General features: G+C 40.5%; 1 protein-coding gene across 1 annotated transcript in view; it reads right to left on the reverse strand.

The window, feature by feature from the left end:
• LOC118815593 (MAM domain-containing glycosylphosphatidylinositol anchor protein 2-like) overlaps window positions 1-10,035 on the reverse strand; it is a 219,062-nt gene extending 209,027 nt beyond the window's left edge. Inside the window, exon 1 of the mRNA XM_036581820.1 lies at window positions 9,787-10,035. Within this exon, the coding sequence (XP_036437713.1) occupies window positions 9,787-9,859 (73 nt within the window). The 5' untranslated portion in view covers window positions 9,860-10,035. The remainder of the gene's footprint in view (window positions 1-9,786) is intronic.
• Between the last annotated feature and the right edge of the window lie 5,266 nt (window positions 10,036-15,301).

Below are 15,301 nucleotides of genomic sequence, written 5' to 3' on the forward strand. Positions count from 1 at the left end.
GCATCTTTTTGTGTAGTTGCTTCATTTGATAACATAAGGAAAATAAGGTAGGTATCATGTGTAAGTATTGTTTTAACTATGCAAAATTAGGCAGATAAATCTTATAGCTACAGTTTAAAATAAAAAGCACAATCCTGCTCTGATCTACTGGTACAGTCCTCAAAGCTGACTTGTTCTTCAGCAAACTTTTTCAGCACTCATTATAGACTTCATTTTGGCTTAGTGTTCGCCTACTGGTTCCAATTAATCTGTGCTTTGTCCCTGCACTGGATCAGACATGTAGTGGCCTTGAAGAACTTGGAAGTGCCCATGAATTTAATAACACATGTAATCACACTGTCACATGTTCACTAATGGAGTCTCTTCCATCCCTTATGACCAATCTGCTTATGATCATTTTGATGTGCCAGTTCTATGGACAGTGAAACACATGCACAAAACCCATTAATTTGTGTCTCATCATCTCGCCATGGCCTACATACAGCGAGATGAAACGCTGGAGCTCTCTTGCGTGGAAGGAAACAGTCAGCAGAGCCTGTGCTTGTTGCTGTGTGACTCCCCGAGCAGAGGGAGAGAGGGGGAAGAAGGGAAGCATGGAAGACAGAACGTAGCGAGAGAGGAAAAGAAAAGATGGTGTTTGCGGCCGTGCAGCCGTCTGAGCTGTTTATCATTGACTTTTGAAGCTTTAAGACTACTGAAGGCATCACTGTCAACACGCTTACCTCAGCCCTGTTCCGTTCTTGTCAGAGCCTCTTAAACACTGCTTGCAACAGAGATAAGTATCCCTTTTGAGTTGCCTGGGAGAATTTTTTCTTTTTTTTTCCTCATTCAAGACTCCTCTAACTCTCTCTTGCCGTGCTCGTGTGGGGCAATGAGGACTCTCGGGTTGCAATCACTTCACATTCTTTTCAGCGATTCCCTGGCATGCATAGTGGAGGGAAGAGGGAAGTTGGGGATGTGAGAAGTGCACCGTGGATGCTGTCACCATGACAACAGACATCACTTCACACAGGAGCAGCACTTGGAATGGATGTGGGCTAGAACAGCACAGCGGAAGGTTAGCGCGAGACTGCCAATGAGCCTCATGCCAAGCACTCGCTCACCCATGGCATCAGCGCAGGGCCTTAATTAATGAGAGCCCACCTACACGTCACAGTGCCTTTTAGACTACTTCTCAGATGCCCTAAGCTCAACCCTTTAGGCATGCTGGCATGGTGCAGCAACAAGGGAGTAATACATGAACAATAACAGTGGGGAAAAAAAGCATGTGGACTTGTTTGTCATGTGGACAAATGGCATCAAATTAACTAAATGGTTATGTTGTAATAATCCAAATATGGCCGATGGCCAACATTGAAAATGGCTCACTGCACACAATTGACTTTTAGGCCAAAGGAAGCCTGAAATGTCACTGACTCCAACATATGTTCATTTACACGTTAAAAGATCCTTTTGGATGTCGATGGCTATGGAGCGTCACAGGCAATATATCTCACAACAGTGAAAAGCCAGCATGCATAGCAACAGCAGAGTAGAACAACCTGATATTTTATCTCTGTTGTCAAAGAGGACAAAAACTAGGGATGCATGATGTGGACCATATTGGTTGTTTTTTATTAATTTTACTCCAGAAGAGCAGAATGTTTAGGCTATGCTGGGCTACTATGCCAAATATCTGCATTTTATCCACTATACTGCACTCTCTGCGCTATAGTCACAATTTCTACTTCTTATAAATGTTTATGTATCAATGTTGGTAGATTAGTATGTGGACACCCATCCTAATTATTCAGTTTGGTTTCAGCCACAGCTACTGCTAACAGGTGAATAAAGTTAGGCACATAGCCATGCAATTTGCAAAGACAAACATTGGCAGTAGAGTTGATCATTCTGAAGAGCTCAGCGACATTAAACGTTGTAGTGTCATAGGACGCCACCTTTGCCACAAGTCAGATCTGCACCGGTCAATGGTATGTGCTATTATTGTGAAATGGAAGCGTCAATTTGCAACAGCAGCTCAGCAACGTAGGCTACGCAAACTCACAAAGTGGAGCTGCCAAGTGCTGTAGCATGTAGCACATAATAATCGCCACAAACTGTGTGTCAGGAGCTTCACAACCCTGCCAAAAACATCTACTAGCATAGACATTACTGAAGACTTTGGGTTCTTATTGATTTCAGTCACTGTCCATTGATCCAATCCAGGGTAGCCTTCTAGCCTTCAAGCAAAACAGCAAGTCATACTCTTCCTTCTACCAAGAAACCACTGCTATCCATCACGCAAAGACTGAAGCTATTTTTATTAGACAGATAAGCATTTATCACAAGCCTTTTCACTAAACTGAGACAGCATACAGTCTTCCAGGCTAAAATCCACCCCACAGAACCAGATAATAGGCTGCATAAACCCTAAATTCATTAATGAGCATCTTTCAAACTTTACAAATTCTCAGCTCAGAAGTCCAAATAGTCAGGTGAAAAGCTTTCCAACCAGTCGGGAGCAAAAGATTACTGATCATTCTTTATAATGGCTCTGCTTGTTCCAGTAGACTGCTCAGTATTGTTCAAACACGCAAAACAATTTTACTCTCTCTCTCTCCTTCTCATTACTGTAGGAAATGTGAAGGTCTTGATCCAAGGGAATTGACGAAGGACTCGGGAGGAGGCTCTGAAAAGCAACAAAGGCCGCTTTAGTTTCACCAGTCGAATGCATTTGCATAGCTTAGAAGTCAAGCGACTGAAGCGACTCATGAAAAGATACCCGAGAAGTTGCTTTGACTTCAATGGCAACCAGTGGAGGGGAAAAAAGGAATGGTGAGAACTTACAGTACTTTCTTCTCTCCAATCCGTAAGAACTGGAAGATCCTGTCATCTTCAAATAATGTTATGCAATGCAAAGTACAGTGCTTCTCCCAAGATGTAATTATCGCAGATTAATCCTGCAGTAAGCTTCTTTCCATGGAGTTGCATGTGATCACATTCAGAATTAACTAAATGTTTCATGCGACTTTAGCAAAGGTCTAACGTGAGGCAAATAACATTTTGTTTCTACTTTGTTAAAACATTCATTATTCTCCTTCATTCCTTATGCAGAAAAAATAACCCTCATAGGATTAATATTTCAGGCAGCGGAAAAAGTGCCATGTTGGTACAAACAAGCATCCTTCCCACCACCTCTGTCTCTCTCTCTTTCTCTGTCTCTCTCTCTTAGACATTGGTCTACAACTAGACTTCTGCATCAGTTACACTCTCTCTGGAAATTTTACTTGCAGATTTTATCTACCATGTCAAGCCAAATCACAAGGACTGAAAATATATTCTAGGGTTAAAAGGTAGAGTCATCTTTAGAGTGAAGATTGTAGTTAAGAGGGTTCTATTTACAGAACATGCATTTTGCTCAACATGATGACTCATACTAAATTATTCAACACACAGTGCATATTAGCATGAGTTATTAACATATAACCTTATCAAAATGTATGTAGGTAAGGTGGTAAAACTTTCAAACCAACAATTATGATATAATGTCCTCTACAGGGTTTTATACCTGTGGAGAATCTTACCTTTTTATGGCGGATGTGGATGCTGAGTGGAAAGTTCTGTCTGCATATCTTCATATACTCTTATTGAGTCACTGTTGCAGAACCACATGAATGATGTGGCTAGTCTGATTTAGCCAAATATGTATGGTAAGTGTGTACACCTTAGCCTTCTCTATGCTAAAGTACAACTGGATCTTGATTTGTAAGGCAACAATAATGGTCGTTAGAACAACAGGGACAAGCAGGCATTTGACTCAACACTTTTCAAAGTACTGGGGCGAAGCACCGCCTCTTTTTGATCAAGTTCAGGCCACTTATTTTAAAAAACATCACTCTCCCCAACTGCACTGACCTATTGGCACTATACACAGAGAGGAAACCAATGAAAATCTCCAATTCAGCTTGCGGGAAGGACTTTTCCCAATACATTCGGTGGTTATTCTAGGATTTTTAGGTGGGGCCAAAATGGGGCCATATTTTCTGTTCAAAGAGCTCCATTGTTATCTCACAACAGCTCTAAATGTAGCCAATTAATTTTGAAATTTGCCCCACCAGCTATGGCACAAAATGGCCAACAAATGTTACTATGATGCCGCAATATAATTCCTATTAATCACATGCAAGTCATGGGACTGTTATACCCAGCACATTGTACATTTGTATATCATGTACGCACAAAAAATCTAAGTCAGGATTGTGTGTTTATATCATGTATACATACTATGGTATTGTGTACATACCAACAGAATCACATAGATCAAAAGCGATACCTTGTTACCTCACTATTTTCCAGTTCATACACAGTCTCTGAGTATAGAGATAGACCACCCACCTTTACGATAGCATTTTCACATCCTTAGCTGCCCAGCGAATGTATACAGCCCAGATTTCTCCTACTATTCTCCAGCAAGGAGAGATGATCAAACATGACATGCCAGACAAGCCAGGTTAAAAGTGTTGTTGTCTCTGACACCCTAGTTTCCTATACTATATTTCCTGGCTTCCTAAGTCAGCCAATTTTTTTTTTCCTAGTCTTCCTAGTCACAGAAAAAAGGGGGATTTAAACATAAAATAACTACAGTTCTAAGTTATTTCCCTGTACATGACTGGTAAAACATAGCACCATACCACAGATGATAGATTGAGGCTTTACCATAACCCCCCTGTGTAAACACACTTGTTTGCCTCTTTGGAAATCAATAACCTTAAACAAAGGCTCAGAATCTTTTATGAAGTCAACTGAGTGCCAAACAAAGCACCACAGAAAGGATAAACTCATATTCATGGTGTCTTCATGACTGCTAAATGTTTCGCTAAAGCAGACAACTTCCTTCAAAGGTAAAAAATTAGAGACTCATATTGCTAAAACTACATTTAATCTTTCATTTATTGAACTCATAAAGGTTCTGAAATCACAACTCGATTTCACCATTTTCCATTCAAATGGAAACTTCAACTTGAAAGTGTTTATAAACACATTTTCAATTTAATTGTCAACAGATTGTATTCAATTGTATTGAATACAACAGATCGTATTCAATTACCTTAATAACATAAGTTAAACATAACTTCAGAAGAGCTTCCCAGCTCTTTTTGTTTGTTTGTTTCTTTCTTTTAATTAGCTAATTAACTTTTTTTATAGTTTTTCTCAACAGAAGACTTTGTTGTATGTTATAGCGTTATCCTCAAACTAATGTTTAGTCTCTTGAAAAGACTAGCACACCAGAATGAAACTACTACATCTTCAGAAACGTGCATTCTTAATTGTCTTTTTTTAGTCACTCAGCAAGGATTTACATAATACCACTAAATTCTGGGGAAATCAGTATTGCTCAATTTTAATGACCAACTGTATAAAGACCTATTGGCCCTAATAAAAACACTGCCAATTTTTAAGTGAAACTAGCACAACATTCAGAAAAGAAACTCTTCATTGGATATGTTATGTCTACACAAATCTGTTCTCTTCACTGAAATAAGTCTTTGAAATAGTAAAAGCCACTAGAGATAATGTATGATATTTAATCATATATTGTCCTAATGCACACAGCTATTACGTTAGCTTTCCCAACTTTATGTAAAATGAGACAAAGCTAAATTCTATTAACTATTCTTTATTTACTAAAATAATGTGTTAAAATAACAACATAATGGCTTAAATCATTAACCGTTCTTAAGAGGAAATGTCTTCTTTAAATCCACTTACACAGTTCTCACAAGGATTCAGACATTCACCAAAAGCTACGTTTACATGCAGCCTGATAATCCGTTCATAATCGAGGCCATTCAGAATACAATTTCGATCTGATTAAACGAGGTGGGTAATAATCTAGTAAATAGAACATTAATAACTATGTAAATGTAGTAAGTATATGTGAAGTATGTTTTCCTTAGTTCACCATAATTTCAGAGTAATTAAAAACACAAGCACGCCAGCTGAAAACTCAGGCAAACACACTGCTGCTCGTCTCAGGCTGGCTGGACTCACGTGATAGTTGTTGTCATGGCAACAACTATAATAAGTGGTACTCTACACATGCGCACATTTTTGGATCGGATTACTTGTAGTGTGCATGCAAACAGAGATTTTCTATCAGATGGTTGAGGAAAAGTGTGCATATAAACACCTCAGTCTTAATCTATAATAGGGATGTATTCAATCAGGTTGCCAATAATCTTTACATGTAAACACAGCCAATGTTTTTGGCATTTGGCATTTGTTCTTAGGTAAGAACAGAATCTATGCACACCCAAGAGTACAAAGGTGAACACGTCAAGAATCTGATGTAGACTTTTTCTTGGACCTTTCTCAAGAACAAATTTAAGAAACAATTTAGGAAGATCCTGGTGAGGCCCATTTATTTTAAAATGATTTTACTATAAATCTGACAGGGAACTTGTATTCCAATTGTTTTTTGATTTTGCTATCTTGTCAATAATATTAAGAGGGAACCCAAAAGCATGAACACGCTAATATGAACCTAAACTAATTTCTTTTCAACATTTTCTCATTCACTGCTACCACTCCAGAAAGCTGTACAGGGCATTACCTCACTCAGCAGGGTGCAGAGGGTGCAGCATAACTCACATTTGACTGGATAATTGCTTGTCGTGTGCATGCCAATTCTGGGTGGAGGATGTCCTTCGGAAGTTAGTCTTTTCATTGTATGCGTCACTGTAATGGCATGCTAATTTCAACAGTTTTGTTGCCGTTAAAAACAGACACTCGAGCATAAACCCGTTAACCTATAACCGCACAGATTGAGCTTAATGAATGGATGACTGTTCGTAGGCATTTTATCAACTGACATGGGATACATAGCTGATAATTTCCCATCCGTCTGAAAATCCATCTTCCTTAAGAGGAGCAGTCAGACACCAGCTGTGAGTCATTTCTGCACTTAAACCATCTCTGTAAAGTGTCTTACTTTTTTAGCAAAGTGAAACAAAGAGCACATTAAACCAACACTAAATGTTGCCAAAAACACAGTTAGAAAAACACATTCTGGTTTTCACATCACTGCTTTAATGGCTACTCCATACACTAAAACCGCTCTTTTGTATTTTGTCTGAGTACAAAATGCATTCGCCAGTGATTGAATCTCTATAAATTCTCTTAGAATCTCTAGTAAGTATTATATAGCTATTCTATAGTTTTTGATCAAATTGATCACAGCATGTTTTGAGCACAGATCTAGTTTCAAGTCATGTTGTAAGATGCTCCCAATCCAACACGAGTTCCAATTATTCTATTCAAACATGCAACTGACTTCAAGGAGGGTTGTATGTTCAGACTGCATTAGTGGTTCCCCTACCATTAAATAGACTGGGTAGCCCATCTAGCCAAACCCATGTTCTACCTGGCTATCTCAAAATCAGATACAGACATCAGGATGTATCTGGCAGGCTAGCTTCCTATATTTTTTATGTAGTACGTGCAAAATAAATCTATTTTCAAATGTATAGCTTCACTAATTTCAGATCCCAAGTCCTGCATGGATCCGGTCTTTGAAATGGCAGTATGGCAGATGTGAGCTGGCTTGTGCCAGAAGAACAGCATCAAGCTCTGTTTTTTTAGCATCTAAAAGAAGCTGTTCATCACAGAGTTTGCTTGTTCCATACAAAAAAGCAATATTTTCTGCAAACTGAAATATTAGTTTGGGTTGATATTATGGAAACATGGTGTCGTACCCCTTTCGTTATGCTGCTTGCGCTTCAGAACCTTTCCCCAAACAGATGAATCTGATGATTGCAAGCGAGTTAAGAGTATTCAAAGAGAAGCCAGATAAAACTTAGAGAAGGATGTGTCTTCCAAGGATGTAAAGGTTGATTTTGCATTTGAGACCTATTTAATAGCCAATTCTTTGGCTATTAAATAACTGGCTAAAAATTAACCCCTAACCAAACAACTGCACTTCTTAGTGTGTTACAGTGTGTTTACTGCATTTTTAAAATACTTTTGCACATATACTGCCCAGCCTACAAAAATATAGAGGAAACACTGCTGCTTTGTTAAATTAAAAAACAAACAAGTAAACAAATGGAGCAACGCCATATGAGTAGTCAGACTTTGAGTGAAAGTTAGGCAAGAACTTAGATTTTCCATTATAAAACTTGCTAAGTCAGTGAACAGTTGTAATTTTGTCTTGTACACTTTGTAACTTATTTAATTTGGGTAAGTTTGATGACCATGATTCCCAAATTCATCAAGGCACTGTAACGAACACAGTATCATTGGTAGCTCAAGTACATATTTGTCTAACAGGTCCAGTTTCACCTTAACAGCAAGCCACAGTGTATTTTATTGTGTTAGTTACACTCTGCTGTCTTGTCCTATTATACTCTGTAGTCTTGTGTACAGTGTTCTCATTTTGCACCTTGTTTTCTTGTATGGTTTGTCTCTGTGGAAAGAGCTCCTACATGTTGCACCTAGTGGAATGCTATTTCATGTCATTATATGCTGGTGCATGGATAGGATGACAGTAAGGTTCTTCATAGTTATTGACTAGATGTACTAGACTTCTCTTGACTAGAATTATTATCAGCAGAACCAACTTCCCATTCACATTTGAATGCACTGGTGGTGCAAAATGAATAGCAGTTGGCTAAAATGAATAGTCAGCTATCATACTGTCTGATGTGATGTCTCATATGGAGTGATGTCTCATATGGAGTGATCATATGAGACATACTGTGCATGGTATGACTGATACATTCAATAATGACCGAGGCAAAACCTAATAGCCAAGCAGACATACCAAGATTAAAGCCCATCATTATAGGGGCAATAATCACAAGCACTAAAACACTAAAGTAGCCATCTGATACACACTGACATACCATAGTTATTAAGCCTTGTTCATGTCCCTCTTAAAAAATGGATATTTAACCAAAGTACATCTCTTACTGGCTCTATTCATCCTTGCACATGCTCAAGCCTAAAGTGCTCTCTCTCACGGTTCAGCAGAACCTCTGCTACTTGAATGAAGCACGCTCCATGCCTGCCGCACTACATGTGAATTGGGACTATGCAGACCTCAAGCCGTTCTTACTCCTACCAGTTCTGAGCGTGACCCCGACGCTGACCAAACCTCCCATGCTTTTCGCTCGCCGCCCTGAGCAACAACAGCCCAGAGCAAACAATGCTCAGATGTTTTCCCCTGTGACATTTGCACATTATGATTCACAGCCATGCAAGGCTCTGCCTCACACTGAAGGTAGACTCACACACTAGCAGAATGCCACTAGTTGCATTCGTCCATGTGATGTGGACTGGAGGGAGGGAGGGCCAGTACACTTGGCTTGCCCATTCCTCATGAATACCACTATTAATGGGCTCCTCCTCAGCCTTTCAAAGAAACTTAGCACTAAAAACGGCGAGAAACTGCCTGCTTCTGTGTCATTAACGAGGAAGCCCTCCCTTATGATTCGTATTGACAAAACGGTCAATAAGCGATGGTCATAGGTTGACGTTCATTATGTAATTGTTTTGTATTACGATATCGATCAATCACAACGTGTGGAACCTTCTCCATCGCTTTAGTGACCTATTCGCTCTTGTGAATGAAAAAAAAACAAAAACAAAAAAACAACCACGACTGCACTGAGAGCCCAAAAGCCATCTACCACTGATTGGACGCATGCAGGAAAACAGCAGCGTCCGAACTGCTAATACACTATTTTTTTTTTTGGTTGTTTTATTTCCCACAAGGTCATCACGATGCTGCTGGCCGCACTGACTCACCGTACACTCCCTGGCAGTAAACGCCTTCCAGCATGAGCGCGATGAGCCCCAACAGACTGATAATTCCATCCATCCTTACGTGGATCTCCACATATCTAGTTCAGAAGCGAGCAGTCCGGAGAGGCGTGAACGGCGGTCAGCGCGCGCACGGATCACGCCGTAGTCCCGCGCTCATTCATTCAACGAGGCTGCGAGGATGAAGCGTTGGGATTGGACCAAAACATATAGATGCCAAGATGTCTTTTCTCTCCTCTCTCTCTCTCCTCTCTCTTTCACTCTCTCGCTCTCTCTCTCTCCCGCTCGTGAGCTCGAAGTCAGAAGAATCAGTCAGTCAGGCGTTGCAAATATACACTGGCGTCACGGAGTAGCGGCGACCCGTCTCTTCAACGCCGAGTGCAGCTCGCGCGGACAGCGGCGAGCCTCGCGCACGCCTCTCCGCCGCTGTTCTACTTCAGTCCCCTCAGACGAGGCGCCCACGCTCTCTCTCTCTCGCGATTAAGCTCCGGCTTCAGGGCCGCGGCCGTAAACTTTGTGCCGCCGCGCGCCGCTCGCGCCCGTTGCTCCTCGTTTCACAGCCGCATCCCAGGAGCAACAAGATCTCAGCTCGGGCGCGAGGAATGCGCGTGCACTCGGCGGCGCCGCGACTCCCATACAAGCTCACCGCAACGAAGGGGACAAATGAATATTAATAGTAATAACGATTAAAAAACTATAACTGAATCAGCGCACGCGGAGTGGACAAACAGCTCCGTCCAGCTCTCTCTCTTTCGCAGGCTAACGACGCGGACAGGCTGCTCGGACTGCCGATCCGTCCGGTTGCGCAATACGCGCTATGGAAACGCAGCCGGTGCTTCGCTACGTCAGGCAGTGCGTGACTTGCAGCTCTCATCTGTATGGAAGCTTGCACTCACATAGACACACATATACGCGCACGCAAGCACGCACGGACGTACGCGCGCGCATATATATATATATATTTATATATATATATATATATATACATACACACGCGCGGCGCAGCTGCTCCACCGGGGCAACACTGCACCAGTATACAGCCATAAAGGCCAATCACATCACCATGGGCTTCATCTCTTCTTTTATGACTGCTGCTGACTTAAGGCCTCCGTCTCGAGCTCACCTCCTAAAGGGAGTTTGGGGCTTCATTCAGAACATTCAGAGTGCACGCGGGTGTGATAGTAAGCATGAGACCAGGGCAGAGACTATGACTAACATGATGGATGTAAAACCAACATACAGACGTGCATAGGGGAACAGCAGGTCCAGATAATGACGCACGAATAGTTTATATATTAAAAAAAAAAAGTATCCCCACTTTTTCCCCTAACGGTCCAGTGCTTCAAATCAGTTCAGTGCATGGATAGTGTAACGTATCCTGCTGAATATGTTCCCTTAGGCTACGTCTCAGAACAAGGCAATACAATAAAGGTTCTCGATCTAGGTTTTATTTGATTAATGTTTCTTCTCTCATTATTAGTATAGGCACGTTCTGAGAGGCGAACAAGGCAGTAAAACAACGCCCCCTATTGACGCGCGCGTAGTTAAAAAGGTAAGACCTGAATCAAGTTTGAGAGCAGGTCAGGAGTTCTGATGATTAATATTTATTGTATTTTTTTGCATGAGTAAATTACCAGCAGTTTTGAATCATTATCATTATCATTGTCACTTATTGTCACCAGACACCCCTTACAATTTGTAAATTTAGCTGCTTTAAGGTGCATAATTTCCATAGAAAAGCTTTGCCAAAAGCTTTTTTTCCAGCAGCTGCACATGAGCATAAGGTCACCATGCCCAATGTCGAATATCAGCTGGTGGATATAAAGCCCCCAACACTGGACAGTGGAGCAGCGGAACTACATTCTCTTGAGTAATGGAGCTCCATCCAACACCTTTGGGATGAGTTGGAGTGGCATTTGTGATCCAGAACTGATCATCTAACATCAGTACCTGACCTCACTAATGGTCTAGTTGCTAAATGCGATCAGATCCTCACAGCAATGTTCCAACATCCAGTATAAAGCCTTCCCAGAAAAGTAGAGGCTGTCAGCGCAGCAAACAGACACACAAAATCCTGGAGAAAAAACACTGAATGAGCAGAAGTCTACAAACTTTTGGTGATGCAGTACATGCTCCTTTGAAGACTATAGGACATTTAGTAAGAATATTTACTCTAGTTAAATATTTACTTTTTCTAGTTCTGTAGAACAGAGGAGAAGAGATTATAGAAAAAATGCTTTTGTTTTTTGCTATTTCCTTATTTCCAAATTGCCTTCCACCCAATGACTGCTGGGATAGGTTCCCCCCTTATTTCCAAATTATGTAAATATGTATTTTGTTTAATATTTTTCTTGATTCCTGTTCACATCACAATGGGCCAGTGAGTATGCATGCACATGTGTGAGTGTGTGCCACTGCACTTGTTTGAGAGTTAAACTCCCATCTGTCTGATGCTGATCATTCGCTCTTTGTTTGTCCTTTACAGTAATCCATCCCATATAGACAGAAGCAGCCCTGCGTGAGGGAGGATCACAGTTAAAGCTCCATCTGTCTAACACAGATTATCTTCTCCTTTCGTTCCCTCTCACTGCTTTCACACCATCAGCCAAAGACATTAAATACCTGGCACGACTGTGTCTGTTCAGCCCTCTCAGATTACACCCCACTACCATTAAACTGAACAAATACCTGGAGCTGGAAGAACTGTGATCATGTGACAGGACAATTTCTTAATGAAATCAAGGTTAATCCCAAATTACACTCTTAAATGCAAAGGTTAATAAACAGTTTCTGGCTTTTATAAGCAGACATGAGAAAATTACTTATGGGTACAGAACCTTTTCATTGTGTGGATGCTCTTTAAGCTTTAAAAAGGTTCTTCACACTCACCTCTGTTGCAAAAATAATAGTTTAAGTAGAACTGGAAGTGGGTCTTCTATGACATGACACCCAAGAACCCTGTATTTTTAAAGTGGATTCTGAAATGATACAGATTTTTCAAAATTTCTGCATGATGAAACGAGATGTAAATAGTCATTCAGTCATTCAGACTGGTTTGATTAGAAATACTCCATTCTAGATCCACAATACTTCACACAGGTGGAATTTTCACAATAGTTTACTTGTCAGAGACCACCCTTTCATTTGTTTTATTTCCAGTCCAAACAGCCACCCAGTACAAGTAACTAATTTTTCAGTATCAGGAAAAGAGCAGAAAAAAATATTTTAGAAGCCTCTGTAAAGAAATGTGTTTTTTTCTGTATGTGTCCACCCTTTGCCTTCATTTCAGCTTTCATTCCTTTCAGGCGTTTTGCTTTCAGCTTTTCAAAGAAATCTACAGGGATATTTTTTTACACCTCCAAAGTTCAGTCTTAGAAGTTAGTTGCAGTTTCTCAGGGGTAGTGTAATGGGGACGGGGTGGGCATTAGGATGATTTAAGAGCCTGTAACTGTGACTGACAGGGGCCCTAAAAATATTAGAACATTAGGTATTTACAAGACTAACAGTTTCCTTTTCTTTTCTAGTTTCAGGCAAAACATAAGCATCCAGAGAGCTGATGTATTGCATGTTAATGTTAGTTAATTATGAAGCCTCAGGCAATGGTTTAAAATAGCCAGCTGGCTATCAGTTAGGTTGCCAAGCTAGGGTTAAATTACATTTAAACTATAAATGATGGCCTTTAGCACATTTCTTATAGAGGGTGTGACTGATACTATATCAGTCTTACATCAAATAGTGAATTTCACTGTATGCAGAATGTTCCATGCATGTCTGCACAGTGTTGTACTGGCGTGGCCTGTGCTGGTGGGGCCCAATGTGATATCTTTTCTTGGGGCTCAAAATCCCTGGCGGTGCTCCTGCCTTTTCTGTTTATCATGATCCAAGTCATCCTTATTATAAATCTAGACAGTTTCATTTTCAATGTTCTACTGCAAATGTTTTTCTTTTTTGTCTATTTTCTTTTCTATACAACATGCAATATTTGTATGTTTTATGTCTGTCTGTACTGTCTAGTATGTCTATGTGGAGTTGCCTTTAATGTTATATTTATGTATATTTTTGCACATCAGAGTTGGAGAAATGCAATCTCGTTCAGCTGTGCACTGCTTGTTGTATAGTCTGAATGACAATAAAGTTCACTTTGACTTTGACTTTAACTTTTCTCAGTAACAGCTTCTTAACTACACCACCTTCTTAGCTACACATCCTTTCAGACCTATAGTGTTGAGCTGCCTTCTCACAGTGGAAGGATGGATGTAAAGCAAGAGTGGAGTTGATTTTCTCCTGTCTCTAAAAGAAGAAATGTACTCTTTATCTGACAGTGACAGTTTTTGGTGGTCTATCAGGTCTTGCATGGTTGTTAGGAGTCCCGTTATCTCTCTTTTAAGCAATTTTTTTAACTCCAGCTTTGGAAACTGGATTGTATTATATCTATTCTCTTAAGAAATGTCTCCTGAAAAATGAAAAGCTCATACTTGACCGTTTTGACTGGAAATTAAATAAACCAAAGGGTGGTATCTGTCTTTTGCAGAAACTCAGAAATATGAGTCTCATTGATTGAAAAATTAGTGGAACCCTCCTAAAGTATGAATATGTAAGCAAAGTGCATTTCCAAAGCTCTGAATGCATCATAAGACACTGCTTTGAATGTATCACTGTTAAATGAATATTGGTAATTGTATGGCTTGTGCACCCATGGGACTTCTCGAATTCCATGGAGAGGTCTCACTGCATTCAAGTGTTTTCCAACCCATCAGAGCTACAGTAATGAACATTAGCCTGCCTGACTTTCAGCGGTAAGCTTCTTGTTGCTCCATTGCTATTGTCAAAATCACTGCTCAAATGTGGCATTTGAGGGGAATGATTACTTTGAACTTCTATCTGTTCAACAAGAGAGTCTTTGTTCACTCTCGCTGGGGAGTTGTTCAGATTGGAATGACACGGTCTCGACGCACACACTCAAAGCACTTTGATAGTTCCAACCTTCTGCAATTACCTTTTCTCCTGCGGTGAGTTTTTGGGTTTGGGGTATTCTTTATCATGGGCAGTTCTGAGGCTACAACAAAGGAAATCACTAGAAAAGGCTACGCCGTGGTAAATGTTTTACATTTTCAAACAATTGCAAACAATTACACACAATTACAGACAATTTGTAATGAGTTCACTGGCCAAACATAATTTATTCCAGAGAATAGGAGGGCAGCCACTAACATCCTGCAGGCTCTTAGCGAGTGCCACTCAATTGGACTTAGGCTGACATCTGAACGCTGACATGTGGGGAAAAGAAGTGTCAAATGAACTTAATCATGGTATACGGATGTCACTACTGTGAACCGCTCTGGTCATTTGTCTTATTCTTTTGTCCTTTGAGATGCAGAATAAACGTGTGTGGTGCTTTTCAGCTGTCTGCTCTGTAGGCAGTGCCTCCACATGCATTTCTCATGAGAAACTGTCATTTGTAGCTGTCTTTATAAAAATCAGACAAGGTCAGGAAGGTTGG

This window comes from Colossoma macropomum, unplaced genomic scaffold (assembly GCF_904425465.1).
Source record: "Colossoma macropomum unplaced genomic scaffold, Colossoma_macropomum, whole genome shotgun sequence".
Taxonomy (NCBI): domain Eukaryota; kingdom Metazoa; phylum Chordata; class Actinopteri; order Characiformes; family Serrasalmidae; genus Colossoma; species Colossoma macropomum.